At 45.2% G+C, this 25,731-nt stretch overlaps 1 protein-coding gene across 1 annotated transcript in view; it reads right to left on the reverse strand.

Moving 5' to 3' along the window:
* Positions 1-6,316: 6,316 nt before the first annotated feature.
* Tdrd9 (tudor domain containing 9) overlaps positions 6,317-25,731 on the reverse strand; it is a 104,969-nt gene continuing 85,554 nt past the window's right edge. The window contains exons 29-36 of the mRNA XM_048431405.3: positions 23,015-23,170; positions 21,801-21,871; positions 20,482-20,591; positions 19,682-19,778; positions 16,545-16,683; positions 13,030-13,148; positions 8,455-8,527; positions 6,317-7,001 (exon numbers count right to left, since the gene is read on the reverse strand). Coding sequence (XP_048287362.3) covers positions 6,903-7,001; positions 8,455-8,527; positions 13,030-13,148; positions 16,545-16,683; positions 19,682-19,778; positions 20,482-20,591; positions 21,801-21,871; positions 23,015-23,170 — 864 coding nt within the window. The 3' untranslated portion in view covers positions 6,317-6,902. The remainder of the gene's footprint in view (positions 7,002-8,454; positions 8,528-13,029; positions 13,149-16,544; positions 16,684-19,681; positions 19,779-20,481; positions 20,592-21,800; positions 21,872-23,014; positions 23,171-25,731) is intronic.

Genomic DNA, 25,731 nt, shown 5'->3' on the forward strand with positions numbered 1-25,731 from the left:
TTCTTAGTTCTGTACATGCTTTTGGGATATTGCTGGAGATTGCAACCAATCTGACCTTTTTTGTTAATATGTTAACAATCTTTATTTTCTTAACCTGTGAACTTGGGAAATAGAAATCTTTCCATCTTTTTGTACCTACAGTTTTATTCAACATCTTATAATTCTCATTAAGATAAAGATGAGATTTATCTTTAAGGTTTTACTTTTGGTGGATATTTTTTATTTGAGTGTCTCACTATGTAGGCTGGGCTAGCCTTGAACTCGGGATCCCCTTGTCCTCAGCCTCCTGAATGCTGGGATTAGAGTCCTAGGTTCTTTTTGGTCTTTTGTCGTCTTCAGTCTATTGTGAATAGGGTTTTTCATTTCCTTCTCATCAGGCTGATGACTGATCCAAAAGCTATTGTACATTGTAGGCTGCTGTTTTGCTGAACTCATTAGTCCTAAGTGTGATGGTGGAATCTTCCAAAGAGAATCATCCCAACACAGGAATAGTTAGACTTCCTTCCCTCATTCTGTTCTTCTCAGTTTACAAAAAAATTTAAGGAGTACTGGTATTAGTTCTTCAAACCTGGTGTGAGATTCACCAGTGAACCCCAGATTTTCCTGGAAACTTGAGTACTGGTTTGCCACATCCTGCACAGCATGGTCCTGAGAACCTGCAGGGGCAACTTGGGAATGAAGAGACCACAGACCTAGGACAGCTCAGGCGGGCTGTGCCTGCTCCAGCAGAGGGCGTCAGCGGACCATCCCTGTGGGGGAAATCCGGGAAAGCTATGGGTAACATGGGTAAGGGCTACAGGTCTCTCTCATAGCTGGACTCAGGCAAGGCTTTGCCGTTTTTTCTGAACTTCACCATTCCCATGGGGCTGAGGCATTGGGGTCCTTGACATGCCTGTGCCAGGTTAACAACACACGTTCATACAACTTCATCCACTTCCCACACTGCTTCAAACTCATGGCTTGTTAGCAATCTGTTTATGTTTTTATTAATATCCTTTTGGTTCAATTTTGGTAGGTCATATGTGTTTAGAAATTTGTATTTCTTCTATATTTTTCATTATGTTCCATAATGTTCATCTGGATTTCAGTGGTACCTGCTGTGATGACCCCCCTCAGTTTCAATTTTACTTAGTGAGTCATATTTTTTAAAAAAAGATGTATGAATATTTTGTCTACATGTATGTATGTGCACCGTGTTCACAGAGGTCAGAAGAGGGCATCAGATCCTTTGAAACTGGAGTTAAAGACAGTTGTGGGCTACCATGAGGGTGCTGGGAACCAAGCCAAGGGCCTTTGCGAGAGCAGCCAGTGCTGACTTGAACAGTCTCTCCGGCCCCAGGATTTTGTTATGGTGTGTGTGTGTGTACTCAACAAGCCATGGAACACAGGTGGATCCTGGGAACTGGACTCAGATCATCAGCCTTAGCAGCCAGAGCCTTTACATACTGAGCTATCTCTCCAACTCCCCTCCCCCAAGATGTATTTTTCCAATGTAGGCATGCAAAACCATAAACTTTCCTCTCAATACTGATTTTGCTGTATCCCACAGGTTTCCGGCATATTATGTTTCCATTTTCGCTTGATTCTAGCAATTTTTCAACTCCATACCCAATTTCTTCAATGACACAGTTTTTCAAAAGTATACTATTCAATCTCCATGTATTTGAATCATTTCAAGTTCTTTCTGTTGATTTCTAATTTAATCAAATTATATCTGGTAAGATACAAGTAACTTCTAATTTTTTTATGTGTCTATGGGGGTAATGTCCACAGGGGGATGTCAGGTGCCCTGGAGCTAGTCACTGTGAGCTATCCAGTGTGGGAGCAGAAAGAAAACCCTAGTCATCTGCAGGACCAGTACATGCTCTTAACCACTGAGTTGTCTTTCTAGCCCCATGACAGAAAGAAACTTCTCATTTGTTGCTGTTAAATGCTAGCTTTAGCTCATTGGAGAAAAACTCTATTTGATAAAAGGCATGCATATTCTGTAGCTACTAGATGAAGCAGTGTGTAGCCGTCTACAGTGTAACCTGACCTCTACATTTGGATTGTGTGGATAACAGATCTATTAGTGAGCTGTTTGTTGTTACTGTTTGGGGGGCCCATCTCTTCCTTTTTGGTCAGTAGTTTGCTTCATTAAATCTGCTTCTCAGGGGTTTGATGCATATATATTTACACCTGGCATACATTCTTGGTTGATATTTATCATTATGTGACTTTTGCTTCTTCTAATTTCCTCTATGTCTACGGGATATGAGTGTTTTCAGATTGGAATATCATTTTATACCCTTTCACTTCCAGTCTATGTTGTCAACAGTGAGGTTTCTTTTAAAAACCTCATTTTGTGTGTGACATGTGGGTGAAGTGCACATACCCTGTGGCACATGTGGAGGTCAGAGGATGGTTTTGGGGAGTCAATTTTCTTCCTCTACCCTGAGTATCAGGGATCAAACTCAGGTCATCAGGCTTACAAGGCAAATACTCTTACACTTACTCACACACACACACACACACACACACACACCACAGAACTGTCTCATCCACTTGCCAGTGAGGTTTTTTCAAATGGCACATTACTGGTTCTGTGTCTTCTGAATGGAGAATTGAGACATTCACACTGGGGTGAGAGTGCATCTCTGCCTATGGTTGCTTCCTTCTCCTTTAGTGACTTACTGAGTTAAAGCTTTCCTAATCCATGTTTGCTTGCCTACTCTTCTAAGTGACGTCCTTTCTAATATTCTCATGATTATACTTATCTTGTTCTCTCTTCTAGGTGTAGAAGTCCTTTAGTATCTTTTATGTGTGAATTCCACTGGCTTATATTTTTTGTGGAAGATCTTTATTTATCCTTTGATTTTGAAAAACATCCTTACTGGATACAGTAGCCTATATGTTGGCTGTAATTTTTAATGTTTTTATTGTTTTTTTGTTTTTTGTTTCTGTCTTTGACATGTCTATTTGAGGTGTCTACATCTTCCCCAACACTTAGGAAATTTTCTATTATTTTATCAAATGGGTTTCCTAATATCTTTACATCTATAACTCCTCGTCCCTCCTATTCTATGTGCACTTAGTCTTTCAGTGATGTCTCAAGGACCATGCGTGCTGTTCATTCCTATTATAATCTGAACGCTGAGGCTTCACCAGCTTGCCTTCAGGCTTGGTACTCATTCTTCTGGCTGCTCTGGCCTACTGGCTTTCCACAGTCTTCTCACTGACGGAGCTGCTCATGTCCGACATGAACAGCCTTTCCCAGACTCTTTAATTGCTCTCTCATATCCTGTACTTCCTAATTCATTTACCTATTTTTTTTTCCTTTTTGATTTTTTGTGACAGGGGTTGTCTGTGCAACCAACAGCTCTGCTGTTCTGGAACTAGTTTTGTAGACCAGGCTGCCCCCAAACTCACAGAGATTTGCCTTCCTCTGACTCCTGAGTGCTGGGATTAATGGCTTGTGCCACCAACCACCCTGACTCATTTAGCTATTTTGATCATATTAAAAAATAAGTTTTAATAAAATCTTTCTTCTGAATACTTGCCCAGCATTTCAATATCTTTGCAATCACACACTAGATAATTATGAATATTCAAAGGATTCATGTTGTCCTTTTCCATACCTGTTTCTATGTTGAAATCTGTCTATGTCAGGATGGCAAGCTCTCTCAATGTTATGGAAGGGCTTTCTTGGGGAGCCGTCTTCTCGAGGGTGTGACTGTGGTTAGGTTGTGGCACAGTGCATACCATGACAAAGTCTCCATGATGCACTTGCTCCGTAGGTCCAACAGAAGTGGAGAACCTCTGAAAATCCATGAGGGTAGGTTTGAAGTGTGAGATTCTTTGGGGAGTACCATCCATGGCTACTCTTCTAGTCTTGTCAGCAATGTGTGGTCTGAGAGGGCCCAGAAGCAGCCTGTGCACGCTGAGGTCCGTCTAGGGGGAGAGACCACGGGTGTTCCTCTCTACGGTTGTATGAGGGTGGATGGCAAGAAGCAGGACTTCAGGTCCCCTGACCATGCCTTGCTGGGGCCAGGCGGTGAGATGGCGACTTTCCTCTTCATTGTTCTTCAAGTTGAAGTAGCCACCAGTGTTTGAGTGGATCAAGTTATGGCTCTGCAACTTCTCTCAGCCTGTCAGAAAGTATGGCTCAGTGGGTGAGCATCTGTCTAAAACACCTGAGGCACAAGGCTCGCTTCCAGCACCGCCCAGGAAGAAAACAACCGATACCAACAAACCAACCAACCAAGATGCATAAATACAACAGCCACCAAATACAATCACTACAGTATAACAAAAGAAAGGGGCAAAGATAACTAGATAAACTGAAATGTTAATACAAGTAGAAAGTTGTAAAGGGGGGAGTGAGGAAGATTCAGTTACAGAAAAGGAAAAGGGAAAGAAGGCTACAGAGACGGCTCAGCGGGTACAGGCACTTGCTGTCAAACCTGACATGCTGAGTTCCAGTCCCAGAAGCCACATGGTGGAAGGAACTGACCTCCACAGGTGCACTGTGGCACATGTGCGTACATACACAAAACAATGTAACAAATCATAAAAGGAAGAAATCAATTGTATATACATGCAAACAAAGTGGGCACGTTTCCCTACCAAGGAGACTGGCACGTCACCAGGTGCACTCTGTGCAGCCACCTGAGCTACTAGCAGGGAGAATGCAGGCTGTGATTTTATTCTTTTCCCTCTCTGCTCTCTGGCATTTGTTAGGAACCAATGAGAGATCCTGAACCAAAGACAGCGGCAGCCTCAGTGTCCTGCTCGTCTGTGTCATCGTGTAAGTTAATCACTCCCGACACACTTACACGGGCGTTAGCACCACATACCCTGCAGCAGGGCTCACACCACTTGCTGCGGCCCAGGAGTCTCTGGCACATTTGCTGTGCGATGCTGCCGAGTTGTAGCCATCTGCACTGAGCTTCCCAAGCTGATGGCCTTCACAGGAAGCAGCTTTCACATCACTGTGTTCCAGGCTGGCTTCCTACTCCATGACATTCTCACAGGTTTCATTTCACAGTGGCTCTCTTGGAAAGAGAAACCGTCCCTCAAGGCAGATACTGGCTGGCTCAGATACTTGCTGTAGGTTCTCTGGAGACAAGAAAACACCCTTGACTTCAAAGGCAGCAGGCCCATCACTGTGAGTGTGTGCTGGGAAGTCAGGATAGTTCCCTGAGCAGCACCAAGCAGGTTCCAGATCTCCTGTTCAGATCTTGTTCTTCTGTCCCCTGTGCTGGTCCAACTCCAGCCCTTCCCTTTACCTGCACTTCAGTTCTGTGCAGTGATGTGGGACTCCCCTCTGTGTGCTGTGAATATGCTTTATTACTACTGGTTAATAAAGAAGCTGCTTTGGTCTACGACAGGGCAGAATAGAGCTAGGAGGGAAAATTAAACTGAATGCAGGGAGAAAGAAGGCAGAGTCAGGAAGACACCATGTAGCTGCCAAAGGAGAAAGATTCCAGAACCTTACTAGTAGGCCACAGCTCCATGGTGATACACAGATTAATAGGGTCTGGGTGGCTGGGAATGAAAGCATAGTCTCCATTTACACCGCAGAGCAACTGGCATGGGCTACCCCATCTCAGCATCCGTGTACACATCCACAGACTTTTCTAAGTTTCCCTGCACAGCTGAACACCAGCATTCCCCAAGCCGCTCACCGCCCTGGGTAGTTCTTGGCGGTCTGGTAGGTTGATTTTGGCTTTTTGTTCTCAGGCAAGCATTTGCTAAGCCTGGCCCTCTTGCCTTCTGCCTCGGCCCATGTGCTGTAATTACAGCATGAGCATCGCAGCTGCCTCTGCCACTGTCGTCCTTCTGTGTCACAGAAAACGGCAACAGATGCTTCCAACGTACACGTGCATCCTCTGAGAGATATCTGTGATCTCTTTACCAAATGAAATACATAATTGTGGTGGTCTGAATAAGATGCCCCCATAGGCTCATACATTTGAATGCTGAGTCATCAGGGATGGTGCTGCTTGGGAAGGACTGGGGGATCAGGAGGTGTGGCCTTGCAGGAAGCTGTCACTGGGGGAGGGCTCAGGGGTTTCAAAAGCCCAAGTCAGATCCAGATTGCTCTCTCTGCCTACAAATAAGGATGTAGCTCTCTCTCAGCTGCATCTCCAGCAACATGCCAGGCATACACCATGCTCCCCTCAATGATTGACTAAACCTCTGAAATGGTAAAGCAAGTCCCCAATTAAATGCTCTTTCTTATAAGAGTTGCTATGGTCACGGTATCTCTTCACAGCAAAAGAACGCCAACTAAGAAAATAATATGTCCTCTGACAAAAACTATCAGAAACAGAAACAGTGTTTAATGCTTTATTGCTTCCCCAGCTATGCCAGTTGCCAGGCCACAGCTCTCATCTCCAGAGGCTTAACTTCACTACAAGTCCTAAATATACAAAAACCACATATTTTCATGACGGAAAAAAAATTAGAAAATGTCACATAGTTTTTAGACACACACACACACACACATCCACACGTATTTGGGGGTGGGGGGTCCATGTGGTACCCCATAGTTAAGCCATCAGTCTGGCTCCCTCCAGCACCCCAAGTTAAGCCTGTGACAGGACAGGCTTACAGGCACATTCTGGAACCTACTCAGAAGTACCCGTATACATTTTAAGCAGAATACAGCTTTTACACAAAACAAAATCTTCTTTCAGAACCACGCTTTCCAGAGTATTTAATACCATGACCCCATTCTAGAAGAGACTAGACTTTCCAATTTTCCACAGCCAAACAGAAACCCCACTCTCCACTCTGAGCAAAAGTGGTGATAGTGGTGATATGGAGAAGCCCCTGGGGTGTGGCAGAACGGGGGGGGGCTGCAGGGGAGCCTCTAGCTGACCTCAGCCACCGCCCACAGGCATGCAGGCCCCAGTCAGTCAGGGACTGAGCACGACAGGCCTGTGGAGCTGGTACAGGAAAGTGTTCTTCCCTTGGCTGCCTTCATCAGCCTGCTCCATGACCAGCTTTGGATTCACCTGGGAGGACAGAGAAGAGAACCACGTCAGGATCTTGGTGAGATCTGCCTAGACACCAAATTCATAAAATTATGTGCACACAGATGTAGACATGTGAGATAAAATTATTTTTTCCATTTTACAAAACAATCTGCAGTTGCTTCTTCATTTTCATAATTCACATGACACACTGACCATCCATTCGAATAGGCATTGCAAGGGTTTTAAATCTCATTTATTTGTGTGTGTATGTGCATACATGCACAAGTGCGCAGGTATGCACGCATGCGCCACAGCATGTGTGTGAGGTCTGAGGACAACCTGTGACAGCTGGTTCTCTCCTTCCACCATGTGGCTGCAAGGGGTCATCAAGCTAAACCATTTTGCTGGCCCTTGGCCCTGATCATACATTTTAAAAACTGATGTTTAATAATAGGGTAAATAGAAAACCTTTACTGAGAAATCTCCCATACACTCTGCATGTGGGAGTAGTGACTGGTATACTTATTTAAAAATATTTTCTCAAGCACACTACTTTCAAATACATCTCTACTTTCAATTGTTTCCCATTATTGTGCCAACTTGCCAGGCCCTACTTGACAAACTTGGGGCTGCATGCAGAAATCTGAAACTGAGCTGGTGCAGTGACCCCTGAAGAAGTCACAGGGAGAAGCCACTCAGAGGAACATGGAGAGGCAGAATGTGTTGAAATGGGAAAACCTTGATCTCAGAGTAGAAACAAAACATCCTGAGGGGCACAGAGTGACCAAAGGACAAGGAAAGCCCTGCCCAGATCAGAGGCGTCCCTGGCCCTAGGGCTGAAGCTGACAACTCTCTTCTGCTCCCCAGCCTCAAACAACCCACTCCGCCTTCTAAAGCTTGCAGAGCAGAGATGGTAGGGACATGAGGGGCCACACCTGCTGCACAGCTGACTTCTGTCCTGGAACTGGTCTGTAGGGTGACAGGACCAGGAGGTGGAGTCTCTAGAGTGACTAGAGCGAGAGGAAGAGGACACTGGGGTCAGCACCCTTGTAAAAGACACCACGGAGCTCACTGGGGTCTTTGTGCTGTGGAAGCACACAGCAAGGCAGCTATCCCCACAGAGGCACCAGATTCGACCCTGGGGCACAACAGCTCAGAAGTCCAGTCCCCAGAACCGGGAGGCGTGTCACAGTTTCTGAGCCAGTCTCCTGCTATGCATTGCTCTAACAGTCTGGCAGACACAGGACGCCCAGCCACCATGTCACCCCACATGGCAGGCGTGATAAAGCGACTTTCAACACTACCAAGTGATGCAGGTCCCTTCCCAAGCTTCCTCCTCCAACAGCTGAGCAGACGACGGCACTCAGAAACAGCTGTCTAGCCATCTACTTTGCCTGGAGATTCTTGTCCTGGGTCTGAGCCCATGCCTTCCCAGGTGCTTTCCCCTCACTCAGCAGCAGGTTGTCCCTCCAGGCATCCGGCACCCACATACCTGGTTCCACTCATAGGGTTTTTCATGCCATTTAGGAATAATCTTCTCTCGAGGCTTCAACCGGCAGAACAAGCTACAATTTTTAAAAAGCAAATCAAAGGTTTTACTGTTGGCTAATTTTGCTTTGTAGCTAAAGGATGGTTTCAGATTTACTATCTAGTCCAAGCTGGTCTCAAACTTCTGATCCCCTGCCTCAGCAGTCTCTCAAGCTGGGATTATATATGTGCCACCATATCCAGCAAATTATTTTAATTATTCATTAGCACTAAAAAAATAGCAGAATAATCTTTTTTTAAAAATGTGTATGTGTGTTTAAAGTCTACAAATATCCCAAAATTAGAACTGTGATAGATTTTCAAAATGTCAAAATGTATATAGTTATGATAATATTTTAATGTATAGTTCATTTAAAAATGAACAAATAGAACACAATAGACTTTAGGGAGATTATTATATATACTACCTAAAATTTTCAAATTTTCAACAACAAAAACGCCAATCAGGAGACAGGATCATGTGACTCTATTCAGGAAGAAAGAGCAGGGATAGAGGCTCAGTGAGCAGATGCAGATGAGGGATCAGTACACAGACTTCAAAGCAGGCATGACATACATACCCAGAATCACAGCACACTACATTGAAAGGCTTAAAGCATGACGGCAATAAAATAGAAACTGTACAGAGAAAAAACAATACATCAACCTTAAAATGGAAAACTTTATAAAAATATATAAAATAGAAATATAAAAATAGAAATACTATAAGCAATAAGCAAAATAATTGAAATGGAAATTCCCCAGATGTTACTTTTAAAAAATCAAATATGATGTGAAAAGATACAATCTGAAAGACAGTGAGGAAAAAGACTGAAGAAAAATGATCACGCGAGCAGAGCAGTAGCTGTATGAATGGGCCACTGCTCTAAGACAGCGTGCAATGCATGTGTACAAAAATGTATGCAATGTAACGTCTTCATGAGCAGAAACAGGTAGAGATGAGTGCCCTTCCTGAAGCACCACATCTACACCACTACCTTCTAAGGCTCGGAAAATACTTGGAAGAGGGAACAGAAAGAGTGGATCTTTCCGCAGAGAGCGGGAAACCAGGGAGAAGAGCTGTCAAATCTCCAGGGCGTGACACAGCTCTCCAGCGTGATCCCACAGCAGTGGCAGCCGACTGTACTGGGCTTGCAAAGATGAAGCTGTCAACAGTCAATCTCACGCGATCTTGGAGGGGTCATCGGCCCTACCCCTACAGGGCAGCCGCTGTTTTCAGCTGTGTACTCAACGGACAGTTCCAAATGTATAGTCACACAAAAAGCCCCGATTAAAATCACTGGGTCACAAAACAAGCATAAATATGGCTCCAGGGTGGGGTGGGGAGACATGGCTGCAGTGGTGTACAAGTGTGAGCGGATGGCGAGGGTAAACAGAACTACTATACATTTTATCAAACTGTCAATGAAGAAACTTAAGTGATTAAAAAAACAGATTAAGTTTTTAAAAGCAATTTTAGGTTACAAATAGAATAGAAGGTTACACCATGAAAATATCAGCCCAGGGGAGCAAGAATAACTGTATTAGCATCAAACAAAATAGACCTTAAAACACTACTAACGCTGGAGACAAAAAGAGGTATTTCACAATAATGATAATGAACTTGCACATAGAAAATCTTGAAAACCTACTAAAACTAACCAGTCATGTTAAGAAGATCACAAGTAAGAGATTCATGTGTAATCACTTTTAAGAAATGAACAAATCATAATTAAAACTTTTATTCACAGTATCATCAAGGAACTAACACACTTAAAAATAATTATACAAAAGTCCAGGATTTGCTTACTAAAAACTAAAGCAGAGTTAGAAGAGGAAAGAGGGCCAGGGAAGATGCCTCGGTGGATAAAGCACTTGCCATGCAAGCATGCAAACTGGATTTGAAATCCTCTGGACACACATAAAGCTGCATGCAATGGGTTTACATCTGTAATCTAGCACACCTACACTGAGCACTCAAGCCTGGCATATGCAGGGCCAACAAGAGATTCTGCCTCGAACAAGATGGAAGATGAGTATCAATAATTGAGGCCATGCTCTGATTTTCACATGCACACCACGACGCACACATACACCATGCCCCACTCACACCATGGCACACTCATGCACATGAACATGCACACATACAAGAAAGAAATGAAAGACCATCTAATAGTCCTGCTTTACTATTAACATGGCAAATTTCTGCCAGGTGGTGGAGTATGTCATTAATCCCAGCACTAGGGAGGCAGAGGCAGTAGGATCTCTGTGAGTTCAAGGCCAGCCTGGTCTACAGAGTGAGTTCCAGGACAGGCAGGGCTACACAGAGAAACCCTGTCTTGAAAACACACACACACACACACACACACACACACACACACACACACACACACACACACACAATGAATGTCAATTCCCAAATTCACTAGAACACTGTCCCATTCTAGCAAGGCTTTCTGTGCAGACTGACCAACCACTGACGCCGATGTGGCCCTGGGAGGCAGACTCTGGCCAGTAGACACAGCCAAAGGACACAGATGGGAAGACAAATGATGGCTGGTTTCAAACTTACTAGGTAGCCTCAGCAAGACAGTGAGACTCATGAAACTTGCAGGCAAGTGGATGGAAGTAGAAAAAAAATCAGCCTGAGTATCCCAGAATCAGAAAGATGAATATGGTATGCACTTGCTTACATGTAGGTATTAGCTGTTAAGTCAACGATGACAAAGTAACAATCCACAGAACTAGAGAGGAAAGGTATAGAGTAAGGGACTGGAGGGACAGACACATCTTGTTAGGAAAGGGAAATACAAATAGATATGGTTGGAAGGCGGAGCCAGAATAGGAGGATCAAGTAGGGACTGGGAGGGAATATGAAGAGAGACAGCTAAAATCAAGAAGCATTTGACAGGTAGTATGGAAACCTAATTTAGTAGAAACTTCTTAAAATATGTACATATATGAAGTCAATCTAAATAAAATCACCAAATAATGGGGGAGACAGAATGGCCATCTCTTGTTACACAACGAAGTTTCCAATACCAGGATTGGGTTACACCTAATTGAGTTGTTGGCCAAAGGGGCCTCATGGGAGTCCCCAAACAATCCAGACTGTTGCCAAGACTATAGGTTGCTCTCCACAATCTGATATCAAGACTCCACTGCTGAACACAACAGCTATATTGAACATGGAGCTGTTGAGCTGGTGCCTACATAAAGCCTTCACCCTGTGTTCCAGCATCTTTGGTATAGAAAGGTACTTTGCACACTATCAAAAGAGTAACAAACCCAAACCAGTCACAAACCCTTAGTTTTCCGTGGTATCCTGCCTGCAAGATACACTAGGACAATGGTGGCACAAAGTTTGTGGGAGGAACCAACCAATAACTTATCTGACTTAAGCCCACTCCAAAAGATGTAACCCCTATCTGACACTGCTTGGGAGACCAAGAACTGGAGACTAGATAACCCAGGGACCTAGGGGAAAACCAAGTAACACTGGCCTAAAAATTGGGGGATGTAGTGGTAAAATGATTCCGCTATACTCATAGATCAGTGCCTTGTTCAGCCATCATCAGAGAAGCTTCCTCCTGCAGCAGATGAACAAATACAGAGACCCAGAGCCAGACACTACACAGAGAATGTGAGAGGGACCTTCAGTCCTAAATGGGACGTCTCCATCAAATCTCTCCCCTCAGAAGAGGAGGTGGAAAGAGTGTAAGAGCCAGAGGAGGAGGAGGAGGACATCTCTTACCAACATGACAAAGCTAATATATGAACTCACAGACTGAGGCTGCATGTTGGGTGTGGGTAACAGTGCCATAGGGAAGCCACAGGAGATCACCAATACTCATTGTTCATAACCTGGATGCTGGTCCCATGGGCATATATTTATAAGTAATTTATGTATAATAAACCTCAATTCAAGCTTGACATATACACACAGACGGGGGGGGGGGTAGAGAGAGGGGGAGAGAGAATACAAAAACTAGACGGTATGGTGGCACATTTCTATAATCCCAGCACTTGGGAGGCAGAGGTAGCCCACTGAGGGCGCTAATGTACACCCCTTGACCTCTGAACTCTGGTTGTGAATGGAGCTGCCAGTGAGAGGTGAAAGGTACAAGGGAGGAGTGGTCGAAGGACCACCTAGTCTCCAAGGCACAGACTCCACTTCTCTCCCCTGGGCCCCAAACTTTAACTAGCGATGGGGATATCGCACCACTCTGTGGTCCCCGTGTCCTGCCCTGCTACATAAAATAATTTCTTTACCATGATTTCCTTAAAGGTCATATGGATGATGATTATTCTACCTTGTCTGAGTCCCAGACACATAGACATGACACCCAGTACCTCCAGAGGTGCCTCAGCACTGGAATCCCACTTAAGTAATTTATCTGTCATATCTCCTAAATAACTTAAAATATCCACACAACAACAACAACAACAACACACACACACACACACACACACACACACACACACACACAGGCTGTATGTTGCCTAGTATACCTTAACAGTATGGCACCACATAACTTACCCTAGAAGTTTCTGACGTGCATTCTCCTGTAACTGTGCAATTCTTTCAGGCCCAAGATACTTGGATCCATTTGGTCCATCACACACTAGCTTGTTGATAGCAGCCCTGAGAATGTTAATCTGTAAAGGAACAGTGACAGACTATGTGGCTACATACCGCTGTATTTCATCCCACAGTAAACAGGTCGCAGCATTCAAAGCTGTGTTCTGCGACTCGCATCAGTCAAGTTTAGAGTCTGGTAAAACGACAGAAATGGCAGAGAACAGACAGGACCCATCAGCCTACATCCAGTCATTCTCACATTTGTTACAGCTGAGATGCTGGCATGGATGTGGATTAGACCCATTTTCTATTAGCATTTCATTTCTTCTCCAGGACCCAGGCCCAAGAACCACACTCAACTTCCCATGTCTTCTCTGGTGTAAGATGGCTCCCCAGCCTTTTCTTGCTTTATAAGACTTCAGTAATTTGGAGGTATTCTGGTTGGGTATTTTGTAGCATGTTCCCTGATTTGAGGTTGTTATTCTCCAGAGGGGAGTGGCCGAGGCAGCTGGGCTGAAGACTGCAGGGCTCCTGGCTGTAACAAACCTTCTTCCCTACTCCTGGCTCATCAGGCTTGCCTGTCCTCAGAGATCCACATGCCCACCTCAACTCCCAGGAACTTTATAAGAGCTAACTATTTTTCTCCCAGTTGTCTATTTCTCTACCTAGACATGTGGATATTTTATATTCCGGGTTATAATTCAATACATGTACTTCGTTGCTCAACACAGTTTCAGCCCTCTCGCTGGCTCCTATATCCTTGGATGTTCCTACCCTGTGTGCTTCATATGCTTCCTTCCTGGGCTATAAGATGTTATGGGCACCGACAATTCCTGCTCCCTTCCTAGAGAAAGAAGTTTCTTCAAGGAGAAATCCAACCTGGGCAATCCCATTCGAAACCACGTGCTGAGTGTCAGCTGTGCTCTTTGCCCCAGAGGAGCTGCTTCTCGGCAGCCCTCCCAGAGCTGCACATTACACACTGGCCTGGAACTGTTTCCGTACCCAGCTGCCCTACGGCACTAGCTAACCTTGAATCCACTCTGGCATCTCTGGCTCTAATCCAGTACCCCAGAAGTCACACTAGCCTTTCTTGCCCACTTTTAATTCCCGTTTAGTAACAACCACGGTCCCCAAATCCATTCCTTTATATAGTCACCCCAATAATATTGAAAACGCCTTCAGGCCCTCTGGCTTGTGCCTCCCTAACCCTCAAAGCTGCCAACTACAGGGCAGTGTTCAGATGGAGCCTCCTTTTCCTCTCTTCTTTTCTTCCCCAGGTTCCTTCTCTCTTTACTCCTCAACATAAGTACGTGTGACACTTGCCACGGCTATGCCCGCTGTTCCTTCCACAGACTATCCCATGCTGGGAGCCCTGACACCCTGTGTGGGGTGTGTGTCATACAATAAAAGCCCACTATCTGGAGACACCTGGAGGTGGGCAAGTGCACAGCCATGTCCTCTACCTTCATCCCTTTTGTCTTCAAGATCCTAGATGCTCCCAGTGCATTTATTCAGTTCCCTATCTCCTAGCAACCACGCATCTGCTTCTTGTACAGATGTCTTCCTAGCAGGTCCACACAGATGCACCCCAATTCCTATAGTAAATGCTTGTAGGATTTTATTCATACTCTTGTATGAATCACTCATTTCTTTTAACTGTCAAATACTGTTCTGTCATATTACTACAGCGTGCTTATACACTCCCCTGTCAAAAGACATTACTAACAGCAGCAGTTATGAATGAAGCTGCTGACACTCACACAGACTCTCTGAGGACACACATTTTTCACTTCTTTCAGCTTTTGGGTCTGATAAAAATTAAAAATGTTTGCTTTTTCTTTTCATATTTCCTTATTCAAGTGACTCATGTCTGTATGCATTTTATAAAAATTCACAACTGACCCTTCTCTAAAAAATGCCCTGAGAAACGCCACTCAGAAGCTCGCTGGTACCGCTGAGCACTGCATGAGGGCAGGGAAGGGCGGAGCGCCGAGTCACACTATCCTGACTCCTGGGGCAGGAGAGCAGCAGCTGCTCAGCGTCCTGGGGTCGGCTTACTGGGTGGAATGGCATGGTCGTAAGTTTAATCTGGAAAGAGACCTGACCTCCAAAGGGCAGCCCCTCTGCAGTCCACACAGAGAACTAAGACCTCTCGCTGGCCCTTGCCTCCCCCGCTGTCACGGTCAGCACTGAGGGCTGGGGAGTGCAGTCTGGTTGTGAGGCTCCCCATCTGCATTTTCCTTATGAAGTGGGTTGGACAGCTTCTCCTGTGTTCATTTCCATCACATTTTACGTGGTTGCGTGTTTTACTAGTGAATATAAGAGCTGCTAATGTACTGTGGGTGCAATCAAGCATGTAATAAGTATCTTCACCTAGCATGCATCTTTTCTTCATGGTCTTGCCAGTAACTTTTGCAAAACCAATCTTTCCTTCATAGACAGCACCTCTGGTGCACACCCACAGACCTGTGCTGACCCAGACTCACATGTGGCCCATTTGCTTCTACAATACTTGTTTTCCATTTTCCAATTAAGTCTGTGATTAAAGGAACCATTTTAAGGGCATCAAGGGCTCCCACAACTGAGCCATCCCTCCAGTTCTCGGAAGCCTCTTCATGTAAAGACACAGTTGATATTTAACAGCCATACAAGAACCATCTATGGGGCTGGAGAGATGGCTCAGTGGTTAAGAGCACTGACTGCTCTTCCTGAGGTCCTGAGTTCAATTCCCAGCAACCACATGGTGGCTCACAACCATCTGTAATGAGATCTGGTGCCCTCTTCTGGTGAGTAGGCATACATGCAGACAGAACACTGTATACATAATAAATAAAAATCTTTAAAAAAAAAAAAAGAGCCATCTATGCAGAGGGCACTGGCCAGCTGCTCACTTCTGCTCCAGGACTCAGGATGGCGTGAGAAAGCAGCTCCTTCCTTCCCTGCCCTCAGCTACACCGGGCACTTCTGAGAAGGAAAGGCGCTCTGGAGTGGCATTTCTTAAGGGAATTTTAGAGAAGGGTCAGTTTTCAGGTATTTTATAAAATGCAAAAAGACATGAATTACTAGAATAAGGAAATATGAAACAAAAAAAAAGAAAAACAAAATTTTTTCATACTTGCTGGGCATACTCTAAAAGCTGATCCTGGCTGCACAGGCACAGCCAGTTGGTGTGGTGGTGCCACAGAGCCGCTGACAGCTGCTCTCCGGGAAAATGGCACCCAGCCTGCAACAACAAGGCCAGGTGGGGGGTAGGGCTTGTTTCTTTATCTCCCTGTGTGTACTAGCAGGAGGGGACCACACTGAGTCTACGCAAATGAGAGCCCAGAGGGCATCAAGAAGCCGCACACGCTGGTACAGCCCACGTGGGAAGCAGGCAAGCACATCTCCACGAAAAGCAGTGTGGCAGATGCTAAGTCACATGGGTGCAAAAGCAAGCAGCAGAGAATTGCTATCCACGACTATGCCATACGTACCTCAACGATGTCCTCCACGTTGAAGCACACATCAAAGGCCAGCTCAATGTCATGTTCTGGCAGTATAGGGGCCTCTGTAGTCGAATTCCATCCCAAACCACAAAGGACCCCAGTATAGCATTTGCCATCACGGTCAACTCTGAAAGGCATTTAGAGGAGTTCAGCTAAGTCACTGTTTCAAGGTTGGACATGTGACTGATCAAGTGACCTGGTGTTTCCTAGCACTAGTACTGTAATTAAATCATGTGACTCCTCAGTTTTTACACAGAAACAGACTAAATATCACTATGAGGATGATAGGTTAAATATTCCCATTAACACAATGTTGGGTTTCTTATACACATTTTCAAAATTGTATGTTATGTGTATGGGAGTTTTGCCTGGATGTATTATGTACACCACATTCATGTTTAGCCCTCAGAAGTCAGAAGAAGGTGTTGGAGTTACAGATGGCTGTGAGCTGCCATGGGAGCGCTGGGAACCTCTGGAAGAGCAGTCCGTGCGCTTACTCACTAAGCGATCTTCCAGCACTTTTTAATTCTCTTTGTAACAGATGAGGTAATAAGACATCTCCATCATCAGTCAATAAAAGCAAGAGGAGATCCTGCATATAAGTAACCGTAGATGCTAAAAACAAGAGTTCAGACTTACAGCCTGGGTTTTGAGTTAGTTCTACTGTAAAGCCGTCAGAAATGCTTCTTAGGTCCAGCAGGTGACTCGGAATAAGGCGCCTGCGCCAAACCTAACAACCCGAGTTCAATTCCAGGGGCAAAAACAAACTGCAAATTCTCCACTGACCTCCACATGCACACTGTGACAAACACATGCAAAATATATGTAAATATATGTAAATAGAAGACAGGCTGGAGGGATGGCACAGCAGTTGAGACCATCAGCTGCTCTTGTGAGAGACCTGAGTTCAGTTCCTATTGCTCACATGGTCGCTCGCATGGTGACTTCAAACAATTCAAACAATCTGTAACTCCGGTTCCTGGGGAATCTTAACCACCTCCTTATTCTGACCTCACCTGGCATCAGGAACACGCATGGTGTACACACATGTGTACATACATGAACTTGCATGCAAAAACCCTTATATACATAATATAAAATAAATAAATCTAAAATATTTTCTTAAATGCAATAAAAATTTAAAATATTTCTTTAAATTCTTCTATATTATTAATGCAATTTATTATTATTTCAATTTAAACTCTTTTTAGAATAGAGATAAGAAACAAGCTGTATTAGATCACCATGGCACCTCACCCTGTCGTTCTCATGTAGAACACACACAGCTCATCTTCGTTTTTTGTTTTGGAGACAGGGTCTGGCCCAGCAGCCCAGCCCCAGCCCTCGACTTTCAACCCCATCATTCCCCATCAATCACTCTCAACCCCATGCTTTACAGGCACGTGTACCACACCTGGGTTTTGCTTCATTTATGTCTTAATAGGTAAAAGCAGTGGAAGCAAGCAGTACAGCGTAATGAGTCTCAGGTCCTCCCCAAAGAGCACTGTTGAAGTTTTAGTATGCTGCCTGTGGTCCTTTGGGGGGAGGTGGGGTCTAGGAGAAATCTAGGTCTCTGAAAGATGTCCTTGGACAGTACTGAGACCCTGGCCCTTCCTCTCTCTCCCCCTACTTACTGCCTTGGTGGCTTTGTTCTGCCACATGTCCCATCCTAATTTTCTGCCTTACTAAGGGCCCCAGACCACTGTCACATGCGTGTGTGCTGAAGCCTATACACTGTGAGTGGACACAAACCTTTCATCCTAAGTTGCTTTTCTCAGGCATATTGTCATAGTGACTATCCTGGGTAGCATTAATGTCATCCAAAAGGAGGGACCTCAGCTGAGAAAAACGCCTTCCTAAGACCCAGCTGTAGGGCATCTTCTCAATTAGAGATCAATGGGGAGAGCCCAGCCCATTGTGGGTGGTCATGGGCTCCATAAGAAGCAGGCTGAGCTAGTCATAGGAAGCAAGCAGGTAAGCAGCACCCTTCATGGCCTCGCATCAGCTCCTGCCTCCAGGGTCCTGCCCTGACTTCTTGTGATGATGAACTGTGAAGCGTAAGCGGAATAAACCATTTCCTTCCCAAGTTACTTTGGTCATGGTGTTTCCTCACAGCAATTGAACCCCGACTAAGACAGTGACCAAAGTTAACTGGGTTTCTCCTTCCCGCAGAGAATGGATGAAGCAACAGAGTGACTTTCTACTCACACGGGCTCTGGACTGAAGTCTCTGTGGGGAAATCCGTGTTGGATATCTGCACAAGAGCAATCATCTGCTTAGTAGTTCACTTCTTTACTCCCTGGTTCCCATGGGAAGAGAGGCTCACAGGACTCCTCACTGGCACTCGGCCACCAAACAGCACGCTGACAACAGGATGCCACTTCTATTTACTATTCAATATTTCTAACTTCATATTTCTTTTGTCTAATTTAAGTTCCCTGTATGTTGCCTGCACCCTGACAAGCGTCTGAGCTGCTCTTTGCAGAAGTCAAAACCCAAGAACAGATGTCCTGCTCCTTCCAGAGGACCCCCAGCACCGTGACAACAGGAGCAGCATGAGTGCTGGCGTTTACTCTTGTTCAGTCTGGGGGTTCAGTCAGCTGTGCTGGGCAGACAGGGTAGTGACAGCTGCTGGCTCACACTGTAGCAGGCAGGAGCTAGAAGCTGGTACGTCTTCCCAAGCCTGGCTCCAGTGATTTAGGCCTCAAGGCCCAAAGGCTCCACAGTCCCAGAACAGTGCCATCCGAGACTCAAGCCACAACAACATGCAAGCCAAAAATACCCCAAGTGGAAAGTGCATTGTTTACACTCAGCCTACTGAATATCACAGCACACTGACATGCTGGTCATTATTCTACAAAAGCATCCTGGAGCTTGCTGACATCACTAACCAGAGAGCCTAAAGAAGTGTTACTTTGGTATCACCACAAAACTAAAACTTAAGAAGTCAAACTCTCCTAAGTCAAAGGCCATGAATGATAGCAAGACAGAATCACGTGGAAGCAGAGAAAACTGAACCTATACAAGATGGCTGCAAACCAACTCCCCCGCAGATGCTGTCATTTTCTTTGCCCACCTGGATTCTGGCTGTGAAAGCTGCACACAAAGCTTAGGTCCACACCCACCTTAACTCCATCACTGGCGCGAACAGCATGCTGAGGAGCGCTGGGAGGCCTGGGATGTGAGGCATCAAGGACGTTTCTCTCAGGAGCATGGTAGACCCTGCCACACAGCAGACAGCCAGCGTCAGACCTGCATCACACACTGCTTAGGGTGTGATGGGGAGAGCCCCTGCTGACCCCTCCTAATGCAGCCAGCTCATCTTCTGTTGAGTCTGGCCACCTGGGTCCCCTCCAAGGAACATATGCCCTGCCTTTGGCTCCCATGCATCCCACAGATAAACTCGTGGCCATGCTTAGGTATTTATCCCTGAAAAGAGTAACTCATTTAGCTACTGTTTTCTTTATTCTCTTGTGAGACTCTCTTATCAGGATTTCCAACAGCCACAAACTTTGTAGAAAAACATGGAGGAACAAGAATCATTTAATTTCCACATCTTATATAAAATAAAAAGTAGAAATATTTCATTTATTAAATTTGCATTAGCCATTGCACGCAGAAAACAGTTTAATGGAAGTTAGAGATATGGCTCAGTGGTTAAGAGCGCTTAGCTCTGGCAGAGGACCCAGATTCAATTCCCAGCACCTACAAGATGGCTCACAATCATCTATAACTCCAGTTCCAGGGGATCCGAAGCTTCTTCTGACTTCTATGGGCTCCTGTGTATATGTATACACACGCAAGTAAAACAAAATATTTTTCTTAGAAAATATCTGAACAGTGTAATAAGCATAATTCACCCACTAATTCCAAGTAATGAAGCCAAGGAAAGGAGAGAGACAGACAGCAGGAGTCATCTTGTTACCCGTCTCATTAACTGAGAGTGAGGCCGCCACCAGCATCCTCTGGTGCAGGTCAGCAGGGCTGTCGCTGATGACGACAGAGTTGATGCTCTCCTTCTCGATCCACACACATCTGGGAAGAAGCAGCAGGGCACAAGCTGTTGCCCCACTGACCAGGTGGTGGAGCATGCCAGCCTATAAGTGAACCTCAAAGGATGGCGACACAGGCACTGCCACACGCACAGGTCCTGGGCCCCTCCCTTGTGCCAGTTTTCACCCTTCCTCTAGGTACCATCCATACCAGAGTTCTCAAACCTGTTTTTGGACCCTTGCTCTATCCGTAGCCCCAGAAGTTACTGCCTGCCTTCCAGCAGAGTGGGCATGGTGTGGCCCACCCAGCTGCCCACCACCCCGCTTCCACCACGGTCTCATCAAGCTTCTTGTCTGTCATCACTGCCTTTAACTTTGCCCCATTTCTGCAAGTGCTCGTGAAGCTGTTGGTGGAGGCCACACCTCTTCTCCACTTCAGGTTACATTGGGGACCAGGCTCACAGGCCTGCTCTTGCCAAGAATTTAGTGTTCTCTTCACAGCCTTCACTGTGCATGCAGGCCTCCTGGAGACAGGGCCTGCGCACTGAACCTGCTTTCCAGTCCTCAGAAGAGCTCAGAGGAAACAATGCTGCCCAGAGTGGTCCTTAGAAAATGTCCGTTTAAGCTTTTCAACTCTGTTCGGATACATCTGCTATCTGTCACCAAGTCTGCAGTCCCTTCTCCCTCCACCCAATTCTCCGGTTGTACTTAACTTACTCAAAGTTCTCACAAATACAAGTGCTCAAATTTAGGTCTACACACTGTCACTAGGACCACCCCTCAACCTCACCCTCTCCCCCTACCCTACATCATAGCAATACCTTGCAGTCTTTGGGATTCAGGAAGTTCTGGAAAATCTCAAGTATGGCCTTCAAAGTGTAGCCAGGCCCCTGTGACCTACACACTGTCACCAGTTTTCTGCCACCATTCAACCCACAGTATTATTGAAAATAACAACTGAATTTTATTCACCACTGTTTCCTAGATAAAAGTGCTTCCAGAAAACAGGTCACTCAACAGTCCTGGCACCTGCTGAGTGACAGCTATGACCAGAACAGAAGAAACTAGAACTCCGCTGTTGAGCTGTTTTCATTGCCAAGGGAAAGAATGTCTCAGATCTGACAGAGGAGGGACATCAGGGATGTGCTAAAACACTCTTGCAGCTTATATACAAAGTTAGATTCGTTCCTGATGAGGTCTACAGATAAAGAAATGAAAAAATATCCCATAGGAAAATTAATTTAGGTCATACCTGAATTTGGATATTCTGGTCAGACTATGACATTTCAGCTCATAAGGGTTAAAGGGCCCATGGAGAACAGCCTGCATATGCAAAATATATGTTACCATCAAACAATAAGCCACTTAATATAAATGGTGGCAGTCCCCAAGTTGGTTCATAGTTAACAAGATTAGCGTCTGGTGGCACAAACCAATCATTCTCAGCATTAAGAAAACTGAGGCAGGAGGATTATGAGTTCAGGCCCACTTGAGCTAGCTGACACAACTCCCTCAGAAGAAAGAAGAAAGAAGGGAAAGTAATTTGCATCTGGGGAGGCAGAATGCTTCTCTAGCACAGCAAAAGATCAAAAAGAAAAAGGAAGAAAGAGAGAAGGAAGAAAGGAAGGGAAGAAAAGAGGAAAAAGGGAAAGAAGAAGAGGAGCAGGAAGAAGACAACAAAAGGAGGAAGGGGTTGGAGAGATCTTTCTTCTTAGGAATACAGGTCCCGCTGGGGAAACTCGCACTGCTCAGCAGGTGAGGGTACCTGCTGCCAAGTTAAAGGACCCGAGTTCGAGTCCCAGCACCCACGTGACAGACAGAACTGACTCTCACACACAAATAACAACAACGATAACAAAGGTAAAAACCAAATAAGGAGGATGAGGTGCAGTGGCACAGCTTATGATGGATGCAGCACTCAGACACTGAGGCCAGATAGTCACCACTGCAAAGCAGCCTGGGATACATAGTGAAACCCTGTCTCAAAGAGTAAAGAGCAAGGCTGGAGTTGTCCAGTGGGTAAAGACATTTGCTGCCAAGCCTCAGGACCTGAGTTCAATCCCCACATCCCACACGGTGGGACGAAAGAACCAATTCCCACGAGTTGTTCTCTGACTTCCACAGGCACACCGTGCCACATGTATGATCCCACACATACATACAAAGAGACTCCAAAAATGTAGTTAAAAATTAAAATAGCCTGGCAGTGGTGGTGCACACATTTAATCCCAGCATTCAGGAGGCAGGCGGATCCTTGTGAGTTTAAGGCCAGCCTGGTGTACAGAGTGAGTTCCAGGACAGGTTCCAAAGCTAAACAGAGAAACTTTGTCTCAAAAACAAAAAATAAAATAAAATAAAATACAACAGGAAGAAAGAAAACCCATCATAGGTATAGCCCAACCCTTGGCAAATAATGCAGAATGAATAAGCTTTAAGAGCACATTTTAAATAGGTCCTACAAATCACCTTGCAGTTTGGAGCACCCAGCCGATGGGAAGCAAAGCTCTCCAGCAGAATCCGGATGAGATGCTTCTCGTCGTCCTTCATAGGAGAAGACACAGAAGCATCTGGCATGGTTTCCACTGACTTAGCAAAGAAACCCTTGAGGATTTCATAGTTTTGCTGAGTGGAACAAGAAATGTTTATTTTATTAAGGGCAAAATTGAAGGAAAAGAATGCATCTCATATAGATATAATCTTATTCTAATTTGAATGTCATGAATATACAGGGAAATAAGTTTTATCAAATTAATTTTTAAATTCAAACAAAAATAAAGACTTTAACTGCATTTCCAACATAGAATTTTAGAGGAACAACCAGTTTTCAGAAAAGAACACACATTAAAAGCAGCTACCTTAATAAGAGTGATTTATTTATGGGCTGGAGAGATGGCTCAGTGGTTAAGATACCAGCTGTTATTCCAGAGGACCTGAGTTCAAGTCCCAGCACCCTCAAAGCAGCTCACAACCATCTGTCACTCCAGTCCCAGGGGCTCTGTGGATACCAGGCATGTATGAGATGCAGACACACATGCAGGTGAAACATCCATCACATAGAATAATTTTTATAAAGACATGATCTCCTATAGCCCAAGGTGGCCTCAAACTTGACTATATAGTTGAGGATGACCTTGAACTTCTGATCCTTCTGTCTCTATCTCTTGAGAACTGGGATTTGAGGCCTGTTTCATGTGCCCCATTTACAGATCCTTTTACTTTTTATTGTGTAATTTACAGACAATTTACTTCCCTATGCTGGAGCGGGAATGCTCCCTTCAAGGGCTACTGACTAACGAAAACCTCAGTACCAGGTATAAGAAATCTCAGAGTGTTGATCAGAGGAGTCCAAGAGACTCCCAAAATAATATGAGTTGTTGCTGTTGCCTTTCATTGCCTCCCAGAAGTTGAAGGTAAGCGTCACTGCTGAAGACACCAGGTACTTCAGACACAGGACTCGGGTGAATTGAGCTGGATCTGACCTGAACATCTCCTCCCCGAGGAGCAGCTTTCATAGTCCCAGAAGGTGCCGTACAAGCTGCCAAGGGAGAAGAGCAATCAACAGTCCTGCCCAGCTGTGACGCCTGTGAGACACAATGACCAGCACGGCGGGACATCCCTAAAGGAGCAATAGTGGCACTGACATCTTGGGGGTAGCCAACAGCTATCTCAGTGGACTTGAGGCCCACTCAACAGGAAGGAACTTATGCCCAGTACTGGAAACTTAACCAAGTAAGTATCTGTGGCTACTGAGGTCATAGATCAGAAAAGAACCTACTTCTAGCCTGGCAGTGGTGGCACATGCCTTTAACCCCAGCACTCAGGAGACAGAGGCAGATGGATCTCTCTGAGTTCAAGGCTAGAGCAAGTTCCAGGCTCCAAAGCTACAGAGAAACCCTATCTTGAAACAAAACAAAACAAAATCCAGCAAACAAACAAAAGAACCAATTCCTGCCACTGCGGGTGGTGGAGGAAGTCTTGAATAAAGAGCAGATGAAGTCCTGAGTGAATGCATATTGTTGACACGGACATGGCCTGAGACCAGTCTTCTGCTCCGAGTCCCTAGTGCATACAAAGAATTGACAAGTGCACTGTACTCCTCCTGGGACGTTTGCAGCCTGAGACCTCTCACCTACTTATACAGACCTCCTACCGAGACTCTTAACTCCTCCCCAAGGTGCTGTACTTAAAAAAATGTGCTGAGGGCCAGGTGGTGGCGCATACCTTTAATTTCAGCACTCTGGAGGCAGAGTGGATTTCTGTGAGCTCGAGGCCAGTCTGATCTACAGACTGAGTTTCAGAACAGGCTCCAAAGCTACAGAGAAATATTATCTTGAAAAAAACATTTGCTGAGCGTCCTGGTTGTTCCTGTGACATCTGGGGCCACTCTGCTATGGTGGGCACAGCCACCTGACCACAACTTTTCTGTACACAAGCGTCTGTTCTTTTCTCATTTCCTCACCAGCCTAGTCAGGTTTCCAGACCCAAGTCACAAGGAACACTGTATGCCACTTTATAAAACTGGTATATCCCCTAAATTCACTCTAATACTTCTGCTTACAGATAATTATAGCTCTCACACCTCATCAGCAAAGCACCTTTTGCAGCAGACAGAGATCATTTTAGAAAGCCACAACTGGTCAAATGCAGAGGACAACTCCTCAACCCCAACTGCGTCTATAACACAAGACCCACACCTAAGGCTCAGGGACCACTGTGGGAGATGGGGTGGAAAGACTAGGAGCCAGAGGGCCTGGAAATACGCTTCAAGCTAGCCACTACTAGAAACAAAAGGGAAGCTACAACCATGAAACCTCAACAATACAACTGCCTGAGCAGCCTGAAGACCTGAGCAATAACCACACCAATAGACATGCTACCTTGGAAAGGGGGAACCTCACCTGTGAGGAAATCAATGACTCCAGAGGGAAAATTAGTCCTCATGGGGATGAACCCCTAACTGACCATCTACTGCTAAGCGGTCAGCCCTGAAAACATACATACATACAAGCAACACTAATGGACTCAGCAGGTTGTGTTTACACGTGTACACATTTATCACATGTGTAATAACAGAGATAGAGGCTATGCATTCGAAAGAGAGGGAGGGGGAAGAAGGGGAGGAACTGAAGGAGAAGGAAAGAAATGATGCAATTATATTGTAATTTTTGAAGATTTGTAAACAA

Source organism: Myodes glareolus, chromosome 11 (assembly GCF_982192425.1).
Source record: "Myodes glareolus chromosome 11, mMyoGla1.1, whole genome shotgun sequence".
NCBI lineage: Eukaryota > Metazoa > Chordata > Mammalia > Rodentia > Cricetidae > Myodes > Myodes glareolus.